We start from the raw sequence: 14,410 nt of genomic DNA on the forward strand, positions 1-14,410 counted from the left end.
TATCGTGTTGTGCCACGTGTAAGAAAGATAAACGTCCACGAGCACGTGTAGGGATTCGACGGTGGTAGGGTCGTGGCCTATTGATACTGCAGTTTGTCGTTTCGTGGTAGTGATCCTCCCGTTAGTCGTGATCCCATGACTGTTATTTGACAGTCTAATGGATGGGTTCATGGTGGACATGTTCCGCGCATGATATAATCGGTCTCGAGCAACTAGTGCTTGAGAGGACAAACACATTGTTCACTAGGTCATACAGGATCGAACTGCTACGTTATTTATCTTGAGTCATGAATTAGGCTTGTTTGCAAGAAGAAAAATGTGCACAGAGTGCGACAAGCTGGAGCACCACGGACTGTCCGCAAAGTGGCCACTGTTGCATCTTCCCTTGACGCAAGAGCACCGAGAGGCGGGACGATCGACGACAGGCAGTGTATAGAAGAAGCAATACCTGTGCAGTTTGATAAAATTCTTAGCCACATGTGTAGTAACTTACTGAAACAGGACCTTTTTTCCAATTAAACTGAAATACCCTAGTGTTAAACCATTGCATAAAAAAAGGGATAGTTCTGATGCTAACAACTGCCGCTCAATCTTGCTTCTGACAGATTTATCTAAAATTCTTGAAAAAGTAATGTATTCAAAAGTAGCATCATGTATTTGTAAAAATATAGTACTAACAAAATATCAGTTTGGTTTTCAGAAAGGCTTTTCAACGGAAAATGCTATATATGCTTTCACTGATCAAATATTAAATGTATTGAATAACCGAACAACACCCATTGGGATATTTAGTGATCTCTCAAAGGCTTTTGATTGTGTGAATCATGAAATTTTCAGATAAGCTTAAGTATTGTGGTATGAGTGAGATAGTGCACAAATGTTTTTAGTCATATTTAACTGGAAGAATGCAGAAGGTTTAAATTAACAGTACAGATAGTCTACAAAATTCAGCAGAGTCCTCTAACTGGGGATGTATCAAGAATGGTGTCACACAGGGTTCAGTCTTGGGTCTCTTATTGTTCTTAATATGTATTAATGACCTGCCACTATGTAGTCATGAAGTTGCAAAGCTAGTTCTTTTTGTTGATGATACACGTGTAGTAGTCACACCCAAAAAGCAAGACTCCGCTGTGGAAATTGCAAATAATATCTTTCAGAAAATTGTTCTCTGCAAATGGACTCTCACTAAATTTGGAGAAAACATAGTTTATACAATTCTGTATAGTAAATGGCATAAAATCATTGATTAATGTAGACTATGAACAGAAGTCTGTTGCTAAGGCAGAATATTCAAAATTTCTGGGTGTGTGCATTGATGAGAAATTGAACTGGAAGAAACACATAGATGATCTACTGAAACGGTTAGTTTCGGGTTCTAATGCTATTAAGGTTATTGCGAATTTTGGTGAGAAACATATCAGTAAATTAGCCTACTATGGCTATTATTATTCACTCCTTTCATATGGCAGCATATTTTGGGGCAATTCATCATTAAGAGAAGTATTCATTATACAAAAGCGTGTAATCAGAATAATAGCTGCAGCCCACCCACGATCACCTTGCAGACATTTATTTAACGAACTCTGGTAGTTCATAGTACCGCCGCGATAAATATATTCACTTACGAAATTTGTCATTAATAACCCATCCCAATTCAAAAATAACAGCGAAGTGCATAGCTACAACACTAGAAGAAAGGATGATCTTCAATATTCTGGATTAATTCTGACTTTGGCACAGAAAGGAGTGAATTATGCTGCCACAAAAATCTTTGGTCATTTGACAAATAGCATTAAACGTCTGACAGATGGCCAACCAACATTTAAAAGAAAACTGAAAGAATTTCTGAATGACAACTCCTTCTACTCAATAGATGATTTTTTAAATATGGAGTAGTAACTGTAAAAAAATTAATGATTTTGTGAAAAAAACTTACGTTAAAGCGAAACGTTCCACATGTCGTATCCATGATATATGGAACAAGGATTTATGTATGTATGTATGTATAGCACAGGATACACAAGCGGCCCTGGCTCAACACGGTCACTGCTGTTTCATGTAGCCGTGTTACAGCGTTATAAAGACCGGTATCTATATTCTATCTTCGACATCTCCGTGGCATTATCTTTCAACAGTACAATGCTACACCGCAAGTTACCCGTCTTAGTCTGACCTATCACGATACAGGCGTTCGATAGTGGCCCTGGCGCGTCAGTTCTACAGCTCCGTCACCCACTGGTAATATCTGTTCATAGGTTGCTGAGAGACCAGAACGCCATTACCTGTCAGCCACTTCGATTGATGAAGTGTGTCATTAGTGCTGGAGCAGCAAGGATCGCAGCGATCGTATCTTACATCGAAGCTCATTCAGACTCGATACGGAGCCAGGTAGGCGCTGAGAATAGCGGTTACGCTAAAACAACCGGTTTTTTTTTTTGCACATCCATTTCAACTTGACGGATCCAACTGCTCAGAATAACCAGGCTCTGAAATTACCGATTTTCGGTTTTTTATTGCTTTTATTTCCAACAGTAAACGTAGACATCGAACAAAAGTTGAAAAATTCTACTATTCCCCCAGTCTTTTGTGTTATACGTTTCAAGATACATAGAATCAAAATACCAAATAAAACTGGTAAATAAATGAGAACTTAGTCCATCCACTGTTCGCCGCTTATCTCGAAAATAATGAGACTTCGAATACTACAAAAAATTCACCATTATTTTCCTACTGATTCTTATTTTTTAAATCTCTGTTAAGAAAGTCACGTTGTAATAGGGGATCATACCTCTGAAATTACAATGAAATCCAGACCATTAGCTGCTTACAGGCGCTGATCGGTCATTACGAATAGTCAGTGGCAATGTTGAAGACCGAAGTTGGAGAACACTATTTTTCGTATTATGTGGTCTGTTTCTAAGGGCTGGAAGCAGATAAAGGCATATTATATACAATCTGAGCAGATAACCAATTTATGATTTTATTATAAATTATGTGTGAATTGTTTAATTTTTAATTTATTACTCTTGCCCTTACTTCCTTTGTTTATTGTTTCGTAAAAAAGGCACACAGAACAAGCTTTTGTGTAACATTTTTAGCATTCCTTTTTTTCCTAACTACTTCCAATGAGACTGCCGTTTTTTTAGTCATATATATAACTTTACTTTTTTTAATCCGCCAGGTTAGCCGAGAGCGCTATTGCGCTGCTTCCTGGTCTCGAGTAGGCGCGCCGGCCCCAGATCGAATCCCCCCAGCGGATTAACGACGCAGGCTGGTGTACCGGCCGGCCTGCATGTGGTTTTTAGGCGGTTTTCCATACCCCACTAGGTGAATACTGGGCTGATCGCCCACGTCCCGACTCAGTTACACAACTCGCAGACATCTGAACATGTTAACACTATTCGATGGATTACACTAGTCGCAGACAGCTGCGGTACACTAATCCCGTCCTGGAGGGGAGTATGGTGGTGGGGGGGGGGGGAGGAAGGGCATCTCACCACCCCTTAATATTAACATTGCCAACTCTGTATCTCACCATGCCGACCCTTTGAAACTGTGGGATACAGGCACAAGCGAAAGTGGAAAGCGAATATAACTTTAGCTACTTTATAACGAGAGTTTGATCCACAACTGATTTTTTGCTGACAAAACAATTTGAATAGTGGGCAAAATGGACAATGAACCAGGAAGAATTACTCGACAACATTTTAAATTTCAATAATTAATTCAGTGGCGAATATTTATTGTACACTATAATCATAAATACTTGTTCTGTAATATGTTGCCCTGTAAGTTGACTCCTTTCATCAGAATCATCATCATTCAAAGAGAATATGAATCTTTCAGAAGCCTTTGATATAAAACCAAAAATTTTAGCACCAGTCGTTTGGCATGTTGTACATAGTTTTCATACTCAGTTATCAGTAAAGGATAAAAATACCTCTTAACCGGATGGTTTTTCCCATCCCTATTTAAGAGTAGCTGTTCCCAGCTACATGTGGCAGCTCCATGTACACCCTGCGTACTACCAAATCACCTACACTACTGGCAATTAAAATTGCTACACCACGAAGAACGTGCTAAAGACGCGAAATTTAACCGACAGGAAGAAGATACTGTGATACGCAAATGATAAGCTTTTCAGAGCATTCACACAAGGTTAGCGCCGGTGGTGACACCTACAACGTGCTGACGTGAAGAAAGTCTCCAACCGATTTCTCATGCACAAACAGCAGTTGACCGGCGTTGCCTGGTGAAACGCTGTTGTGATGCATCGTGTAACGAGGAGAAATGCGTACCATCCCATTTCTGACTTTTATAAAGGTCTGATTGTAGCCTATTGCGATTGCGGTTTATCGTATTGCGACATTGCTGATTGCGTTGGTCGAGATCCAATGACTGTTAGTACAATATGGGATCGGTGGGTTCAGGAGGATAATACGGAACGCCGCGCTGGATCCCAACGACCTCGTATCACTAGAAGTCGAGATGACAGGCATCTTATCCGCATCGCTGTAACGGCTCGTGGAGTCACGTCTCGATCCCAGAGTCAACAGATGGGGACGTTTGCAAGACAACAACCATCTGCAGTATGGGACTCAATTTCTGAGGCGATGAGTCCCCTAGAACTTAGAACTAATTAAACCTAACGAACCCAAGGACATCACACACATCCATGCCCAAGGTAGGATTCGAACCTGCGACAATAGCAGTCGCGCGATTCCAGACTATAGCAGGAGCGCGTGCGATGGTGTACTCAACGACGAACCTGTGTGCACGAATGGCAAAACGTCATTTTTTTGGATGAATCCAGGTTCTGGTTACAGCATCATGATGGTCGCATCCGTGTTTGGCGACATCGTGGTGAACGCACATTGGAAGCGTGTATTCGTCATCGCCATACTGGCGTATTACTTGGCGTGATGGTATGGGGTGCCATTGGTTACACGTGTCGGTCATCTCTTGTTTGCATTGACGGCACTTTGAACAGTGGACTTTACATTGCAGATGTGTTAAGATTCGTGGCTCTGCCCTTCATTCGATCCGTGCGAAACCGTACATTTCAGTAGGACAATGCACGACCGCATGTTGCAGGTCCTGTACGGGCCTTTCTGGATACAGAAAATGTTCGACTGCTGCCCTGGCCAGCACATTCTCCAAATCTCTCACCAATTGAAAACGTGTGGTCAGTGGAGGCCGAGCAGCTGGCTCGTCACAATACGCCGATCACTACTCTTGATGAACTATGGTATCGTGTTTTAGCTGCATGGGCAGCTGTACCTGTAGACGCCATCCAAGCTGCGTTTGACTCAATGCCCAGGCGTATCATGGCCGTTATTACGGCTAGAGGTGGTTTTTCTGGGCACTGATTTGTCAGTATATATGCACCCAAATTGTATGAAAATGTAATCACATTTCAGTTCTAGTATAATAAATTTGCCCAATGAATACCCGTTCATCATCTGCATTTCTTGTTGCTGTAGGAATTTTAATGGCCAGTAGTGTACAAATTTTATTGTAGATTCGTTCTACTACATCTACGTGTACATCTACATACATACATACATACATACTTTACAAACCATTGAACCGTGCGTGGCGGAAGGTATCCTGTACCACTACTAGTTGTTTCATATCCTGTTCCACTCGCAGGTAGAGCAACAGAAAAACGGCTGTTTATATGTCTCCGCGTAAGCCCTAATTTCTCATATCTTATTTTCGTGGTGCTTAACGAGAATGTATGTCACCAGCAGTAGGATCGTTCTGCAGGCAGATTTAAATGCCAATTGAGTAAATTTTCCCAGTATTATTACTCGAAAAGAACGTTGTCTTCCCTCCAGGGATACCCCTTTTAGTTTCCGAAGGTTCTCTGTAACACCTGCGTGTTTTTCGAACGTAATCTTGGTCCTACTGTTAAGGAACCTAGTAGCCTGGCTCCGAATTGCTTCGATGTTTCGTGTAATGCGACGTGGTGCGGATCTCAAACATTCGAGCAGTAGTAAAGTATATGTTACACTAGCATCCTATATCCGTTTTCCTTTACAGATGAACCAGGGTTTTCTAAAATTCTCCCATTAAACCCAAGTCGACCATTCTCCTTCCCTACAACAAAACTCACATGCTCGTTCCATTTCATATCGCTTTGGAACGTAACTCCGAGATATTTAAACGACGTGACCCTTTCAAGCAGGACACTACTAATGCTCTTCCCGAACATAACGGGTTTGTTTTTCCTACTCATTCGCATTGACTTACTTTTTTTACATTTCGACGTAGCTGCCATTCATCACATCAGCTACAAATTTTGTTCGAGTCGTTTTGTGTCCTCCCACAGCCACAGAACTTTGACACCTACTGTGCAAAAAAATGGCTCTGAGCTCTGTACGACTTAACTTCTGAGGTCATCAGTCGCCTAGAACGTAGAACCAATTAAACCTAACTAACCTAAGGACAGCACACACATCCACCCCCGAGGCAGGATGCGAACCTGCGACCGTAGCGGTCGCTCGGTTCCAGACTGTAACGCCTAGAACCGCACGGACACTCCAGCCGGCCTTACTGTACACTCATCATCAGCAACAATCAACTGCAGATTGCTGCCCACCCTGTCCTCCAAATCACTTATGTGTATAGAAGATAATAGCGGTGCTAACACACGTCCCCGAGGCACTCCTACGATACCCTTGTGTATCATAGACACAAACTATTGGGCTCTCTTTCTTACGAAGTCTTCGTGCCACTCTGGTATCTGAGAACCTATTCCATATGCCCGTACCTTCGTTAGCAGTCTACAGTGGGGTACCAAGTCAAATGCTTTTTGGAAATCTAGGAATATGGATCTTTCCTAGTTCACAGTATATTATTTGAGAAAAGGGCAAGCTGAGTTTCGCACGAGCGATGCTTTCGTGGAGGATGTTGGTCTGTAATTTTGCGGTTTCGTTCTTTCACCCTTCTTACATACAGGAGTCACCTGCGCTTTTTTCCTGTCGCTTGCTACTTTGCGCTTTGCGAAAGATTCGCGATAAATACAAGGTAAGTAAGGGGCCTTGCCGTGGAGTACTCTACGTAAAACCCAATTGGGTTCAATGTATACTCACAATAAATAAAATTTCTTTAATTACTTTCCTTCCTAGTGTTGTAATTTTAATAACCAGCAGAGTACATATCCATGATGCAGTCTTCTCGGGTTATCATCCGAGTCAAGGCGTCGTTCTGCTGCAACGTTTCAACAAGTTTCCTACTCGTCATCTTCAGGCGAAGTGTCATCTTGACATGAAGATGACCAGTAGGAAACTTGTTGAAACGTTGCAGCAGAACGACGCCTCGACTCGGCAGATAATATGAGACGATTTCATCGTCGAGATTCGCCTAGGAAGTCTAAATCCGCTTAGATACCCGTTTTTTTCTAGCATTCTTTATCTTGTCATCCTCGAACTTCCAGTGGCTACGATGTATAAATAAATGCGTCGCGGTTTGCGATTGCAGGCAGGAGTCGGCGGAGACGCTGAGAAGCGCAGCTCGGTTGCCAGCGGCGACAAGAAGGAAGAGGAGGAGGAGGGGGAGGAGAGCGACAGCGGCAGCAGCGGAAGCGGCAGCGACAGCGGCGAGGAAATGGAGCGCCGTCGCGCCGAAGATCCTCCCGTGCCCGACGTGGGCGCGCCCGTCCAGCTGTACGTGTATGACCTGACGAGGGGCATGGCCGCCGTCATGTCGCACATGCTACTCGGTCAGTACCCCGGCTGCTCTGCTGCTTGCCAAGCATACGAGGTTTGTCCGGAAAATACGAATAACAGTTGAATAATGTCTTTATGTTACAAGTTGCAGTCACCGCCAGGTGCGACTAGTGCTCTAATCAATCCCATCAACGCTTAGTTCGAACCAGAGCACTCTGCGTGAAGGTGGGAGTGTGCGGCAGCTTGTTGGCAGTTACCCTTTTTCACCTGCCGCCGGTATGGAGCTCTCTCTGACTGAGGAACAGCGCGTCAACATCAAGTTTCTTGCAAAGCTAGGCAAGAATGGCCGTGAGATTTTTGAGTGTTTGAAACCGGTTTACGGAGACGATTATCTGAAGGAATCGACCGTGAACAACCGGTTAAAAAGGTTCCGGAATGGGCGAGAAGAAGTGAACGATAACCCTCGCCCAGGACGCCCGTCGACACCGAGTTTCGATGAAAATGTTGAACGAAATCGGGCTTGTGTTCTTAAAGACCGTAGACTGACTTACAGAATGGTTGCTGACGAGCTGTCAATCCCCAAAACAATCGTTCACGAAATCCTGACACAAAAACTTGAAATGAAGAAATTGTGTGCGAAAATCGTACCGAAACTCTTGACGCCAGAACAGAAAGCAAAGAGGGTTGAGTGGTGTGAGGATTGGTTGGAAGCAGAGGAACGAGGAGAATTTCTGAACCGAGTCATCACTGGAGACGAGTCCTGGTTTTTACGAATTGGATGTGGAGCTCAAATCTCAAAGCAAGGAATGGAATCTAGCAGGAGAACCGAGAACAAAAAAGTCGCGAAAATCAAGGTCCAGTGTGAAGATAATGTTGATTGTTTTCTTTGATTCTAGGGGCATTGTTCACAAGGAATTTGTCCCTCCCGGCCAGAGAGTGGACGGAAATTTTTACGTTGAAGTTCTGACACGTCTCAGAGCTCGTGTGGCCCGAGTTCGGCCGGAGTTAGCAAAAGTGGGGCAGGTGGATCCTTCATCACGACAATGCGCCCGCTCACAAGTCGCTCGTTGTGCGCAAGTTTTTGGCCCGAAGCTCAATCACCGTGACACTCCACCCGCGCTATTCACCCGATTTAGCCCCGTGTGACTTCTTCATGTTCCCGAAATGCAAAATGTGCTTCGGAGGCGGCACTTGGGAGATGTGGTATCCATCAAGGCGGAAACGACACGGCAACTGAACAACATCACAACTGAAGACTTTCAGCAATGTTATCAATAGTGGAAACGGCGTTAGCAGAAGTGTATTGCGTCTCAGGGCGAGTACTTTGAAGGAGACCGTATTGTAATACCTGAATAGTTGTAAAATAAAGTTATTATTCAACTTTTATACGTATTTTCCGGACAAACATCGTAAACATTAGGTATTTTGCATAGGCGGTGTTGTGAAACTGTCGTGAGTGTTCAGGATTGAATTATACAGGTCGCTTTTACTAGAGGACAAACTGGAGCAAACGGTCGCTTAGAGGATAATGAGTAAAAATGGTGTTTGGAAGGTTCTCGGGTGTCCAGCCGGGTACGATCGTCGAATGCCCACGATATTTCGGCGGATAACCGTTCCGACATCGTCAGGTGGTGCTGATGCAATGACCTGTCCATTCTCTGTCGCCAGTATTTAAATTCTAGCGACAGAGAGCGGACAGGCAATTGCACCAGCAGCACCCCATGATGTCGGAACAGTTATCCGCCGAAATATCGTGGCCATTCGACGATCGTACCCGGCTGGACACCCGAGAACCTTCCAAACAGCATATACGCCGCGGAAGCCACAGTTCACAATAAAAAAATGGTCGTATGGACACAGTGAGTCCGATGCCCCTACTCATGGGTTTTATGCAACCCGTAACGCTTTCAAATACTATGTGCAAGATTTTCATATTCTTTTGTTGCTATACGCAAAGTATTAGTCCTACAGAAAAAAATGAATAGCGCCTTCTTGTAATAAATTAAATGTAGATAAATTTTGTACTGCAATAAGTTTTCCCTAGAGGCCATAATTTTCGAATTATTGAATAAAAACTTAATAAAAGGTACCTGGAAATGCTTTTTTTATGTATTCTCGAAAACCGTGGCGCTTGCGAATATGTGTCCCACTACATTAAATTTCGTACAAAAATATTGTGTTCATGTGTTCTGTAGGAGTAATAGCCTATCTTTGTAGTAAAGTCCGCAGCTCGTGGACTCATGGTAGCGTTCTCGCTTCCCGAGCACGGGGTCCCGGTTTCGAGTCCCGGCAGGGTCAGGGATTTTCACCTGCCCTGAGCTGACTGGGTGGTGTTGTGACGTCATCATCATCACTCATCCCCATTACGGTCGGAGGAAGGCAATGGGAAACCACCTCCATTAGGAAGTTGCGTAGTACAGCGGTGCGGTTCTCCCGCATCGTTTCACTACGCTCTGTCAAGAAGCATGGCACTTCATTTCAATTTCCTTTCTAGTAGTCAGCGAGAGACTATGAAAATCTCCTCTATTGTTTTTGAAGGCGTTGCTGGTTTGATGACAATACACAGTCGTAAATGTGTTTCAAGGGAGGTATACCCTCTTTAAGTCGGGGAGGTTTCAGTGATGTGAAGGGCACATGAGAACACACCAGACAAGCGGGAATGTTCTGTCTGTACTAGGTCCACAGTCTAGAAGAGAGTTAGATTGAGCACCATCATGCAGTAGCCTCATTACTCTCCATACCAACAAAAGCACGTCATCTAGCAGAAGTGACGGGGTCACGCCTGTAGAAAGTGCAGATACGAGGCTTTGTGGAAGGATGACGTCCCGCGGAGCGGTCGCCAATAATCCCTGTCCACAAACTGAGAATGAACCGGTGCTGTAGGGATGTCGCTTTTCCATGCAGTTTAACCGGGTTCTTAAAACCGATTAAAATAACTGATTTATTAAATAACCGATTTCTGGTTTCTTATTTTATTACACTATTGGCCATTGAAATTGCTGCACCACGAAGATGACGTGCTACAGACGCGAAATTTAACCGACAGGAAGAAGATACTGTGATATGCAAACTATTAGCTTTTCAGAGCATTCACACAAGGTTGGCGCCGGTGGTGACACCTACATCGTGCTGACATGAAGAACGTTTGCAACCGATTTCTCATACACAAACAGCAGTTGACCGGCGTTGCCTGGTGAAACGCGTTGCGATGCCTGGTGTAAGGAGGAGAAATGCGTACCATCACGTTTCCGACTGTGATAAAGGTCGCACTGTGGCCTATCGCTGTTGCGGTTTATCGCATCGCGACATTGCTACTCGCGTTGGTCGAGATCCAATGACTGTTAGCAGAATATGGAATCGGTGGGTTCAGGAGGGTAATACCGAACGCCGTGCTAGATCCCAACGGCCTCGTATCACTAGCAGTCGAGATGACAGGCATCTTATCCTTATGCCTGCAACGGGTCGCGCAGCCACGTCTCGATCCCTGAGTCAACAGATGGGGACGTTTCCAAGACAACAATCATCTGCACGAACAGTTCGACGACGTTTGCAGCACCATGGACTATGAGCTCGGAGACCATGGTTGCGGTTGTACTTGACGCTGCATGACAAACAGGAGCGCCTGCGATGGTGTACCCGACGACGAACCTGGGTGCACGAATGGCAAAATCGGGTTGTAAGCGGGGATCATACCATTGTTTGTCGATTACGTATAGTCAGTACTAAACTGAGGTCGGAGAACTTTGTTTCTTGTGTTCATCTGCCAGTTTTCAAGGGCTACAAGCAGAGAAAGACATGTTATGTAGATACATGCTGCAGTTCAGCTACATTTTATTTTTATTGTATACTGAATTATTGTGTTTTTAACTATAGCCTCGACACTCACAACAACGACATTATTGCCTCAGCAGTGCTGTTCCAATTCTTATGGCATGTGTTTGTTGCCCATTTCTTTTGGCATTGTTAATAAAATAGCAGTGATCGCGCTCCCATTTTCTGTAATAACGTAATACGTCAAACCAATGCAGATTTTACGAATGAAAGTTACTGATATTCTAAAACAAAGGTTTAATTAAAAACGAAAAACTTTGTGACTGCTGCTATGGCTAGTCGATGTACCTTTTTTATACTCGGTTATTAGTATAAAATAAAAGCACCTGTTATAACCGAGACCAAACAAATATCGAAAAATACTGGTTATTCAGAACTAAACTATTGGTATAGATTTTAACGGGTCGGTTTTTTCCATCTGTACGGTGCTGATGGTTCGCTTCTACCATGCCATGGGGATCCTCCAGAGCACACAGCGTTGTGGATGTTGACGATACTGGCCCTCCTGGAGGTAGGATCAGCGTCGCCTTGGCCGTTGCGAGGAGCCAGCGGCAAAACCTTAGACATACACGAATTATAAGCTATACAGACAGTGATAGTTTTCGTGGAGAACCTTTCACGCGGTCTTCTGGTTTACTCCGTACTGGCAGGCTACCTTCTAGGTGCTAATAGCGGGTTCACCGTCAAATAACTTGTATCTCTTTAAGAGCCGCGCAGGATTAGCCGAGCGGTCTAAGGCGCTGCAGTCGTGGACTGTGCGGCTGGACCCGGCGGAGGTTCGAGTCCTCCCTCGGGCATGGGTATGTGTGCTTGTCCTTAGGATACTTTAGGTTAAGTAGTGTGTAAGCTTAGGGACTGATGACCTTAGCAGTTAAGTCCCATAAGATTTCACACACAATTGAACATTTTATGTTCAAGTGGATGTTATCTCTCTAGAAGTGCATCTTAGGCAATGGGTCTGTCGATCTTTTCTGCTCTCGGCGATCGTTCTCTGCTGTGTGTCAATATTTAGTAAAATCATCATGTGCAATAGACAGCTGTACTAGTTATTTTATTTTTTACTATCGATTTCCGTCAATTTCGGAGCATCTAAGGGATCACTTGTGTCCAAAAAAAAAAAAAAAACAAGCAATATATAAAGTGTATACAATGACTACAGCTATTGCTTCGTAGAAGGTTATTCATACATACCTTACACATGTATTATGCGCAGAGTGTTGTGTATAATCCAGGCTGTTCCAACGGAGTGCCCGCCGGCGGGAAGCTGGCTGCACAAACTGCGCACGCTTCTTGAGATGGGAAAACGGGTCGCGTGTGTATAGTCAACACTGTGTATAATAAAACCGGTTATGAGGAGACTAGGACCAAGTAATGCACTGCAGCGGAATATTTGTGTTAACAGAAAAATTCAGTCTAAATGGATAATAGTAATAGTTATTATATTTCTGAAACAAGATGTTTCTTTTTATTACAAGAGACGAAAGATTTGAAGTGAGACACCATGCTGCTGCAAGACTCAGGAAAGCTCTTCAGTGTTGGTTCGTGACAGCGGGACCTTTCTGCAGTTTTTAACCTGTTCATAACGGAAAACAGTTGTTCACAACAATATGTAGAGCCAACCATAGACATAATGTTAGCTACATTTTTTTGCAGCTTTGGAAACTCTCCGGAATCAAGATCACGGTACATTCTTAACACACTGGTTGTGATGTAATCTCTTTGCGTGAGTGGATTGCAGTTTTGCAAATCAATGCCTCTTAACCGCATTTCCGAAAGCACGGCATCGGAAGATGGCGTGCTAAATAATTTGAATTGGTTTTCTAGTTCACGTTGATCTTTAAACCTGGCCGTGAAAGACTAATGGAGTTGAACAATATTATGTTGATAAGCCGCGAAATGCGAGTCTGCAGGTAATAGTAGCGATGAAAGGCTTTCGAAAAACGTTTGATTTCGCATAGCGAGATGCCTTCCAAAAAGACTTAATGTGTCTAGGAATGCATTTAGTTTGTCATGCAAGCTAGATCTAAGCAGATCCTTTTCTTGAACTGACGAATTTAAGGGATTTAACTGTCTAGTGATATCAGTGAGAAGGGCCAAGTCTGCAACCCATTTGTCGTCACTGACTACTAACTGCGTCTCTCCTTTCTCTTCCATACATAGGACAATTTTCTTCCGGATAGCAAAAAATACATTGAGAACTTTGACTCTACTAAGCTATCGTTCCGCACCATGATAGGGTACCTCACAGTATGTTCCTTCCAGGCCTCCAAAAATCCTTTCAACTGGCTTTGACTTTTACAGCCTGTCCCATGACAAACACTTGTTTTCAGAGGATTCACATAACGCCTCAAATATACCGCGAACCGCGTTTGTGTAATGCATAGGTATAACAGCTAACAGTCCCTCGAAAACCTGTGGTACAGAGTCACCCCGCACAAATATTGTATAATCTGTGCGTAGTCTTGTTACATCGGTGGTTTCATCAAGTGCTAAGGACAACGAAAGTCTGAACTCCCCCCTTCAGTTGGTTTTCCAATTACGCTCCATGTCTCGGATCCGAAGAGAAAGTGTTTGCTTGGAAAGGCAAACTCCTTCAGTTCTTTTTACCTTTCCCGGCATTAAGCACTCTGCGACGACCAGCAAACGAGGTTTGAACAGGGGCCCAACTGAAAAAGGCACGCCACTTTTTTGGATGTGTGCAATTTTGTGATGTGTGCAACTTTGTAACTTGCTAGTAAAGATGCAGAATTTGAATGCACCTCCTCGTCAGCTATCTAAAATTAACTGCATGAAAAGCATGTAAAAATTGAAATTGACGCCTATGAAGAACACGCAGAAAGTTTACGGTATGACTGTATTCTGCTTCAAAATTAGGTGTTGCTGTAATTCGCCCCTCAGCGAGGCAA

General features: G+C 43.7%; 1 protein-coding gene across 4 annotated transcripts in view; it reads left to right on the forward strand.

Moving 5' to 3' along the window:
* The window catches only part of LOC126335460 (uncharacterized), a 241,731-nt gene that overhangs the window by 109,284 nt on the left and 118,037 nt on the right, over positions 1–14,410 (forward strand). For all 4 annotated transcript variants that reach the window (XM_049998759.1, XM_049998761.1, XM_049998760.1 and 1 more), the window contains exon 2: positions 7,486–7,726. In XM_049998759.1, coding sequence (XP_049854716.1) covers positions 7,486–7,726 — 241 coding nt within the window. The remainder of the gene's footprint in view (positions 1–7,485; positions 7,727–14,410) is intronic.

Source organism: Schistocerca gregaria, chromosome 2 (assembly GCF_023897955.1).
Source record: "Schistocerca gregaria isolate iqSchGreg1 chromosome 2, iqSchGreg1.2, whole genome shotgun sequence".
NCBI lineage: Eukaryota > Metazoa > Arthropoda > Insecta > Orthoptera > Acrididae > Schistocerca > Schistocerca gregaria.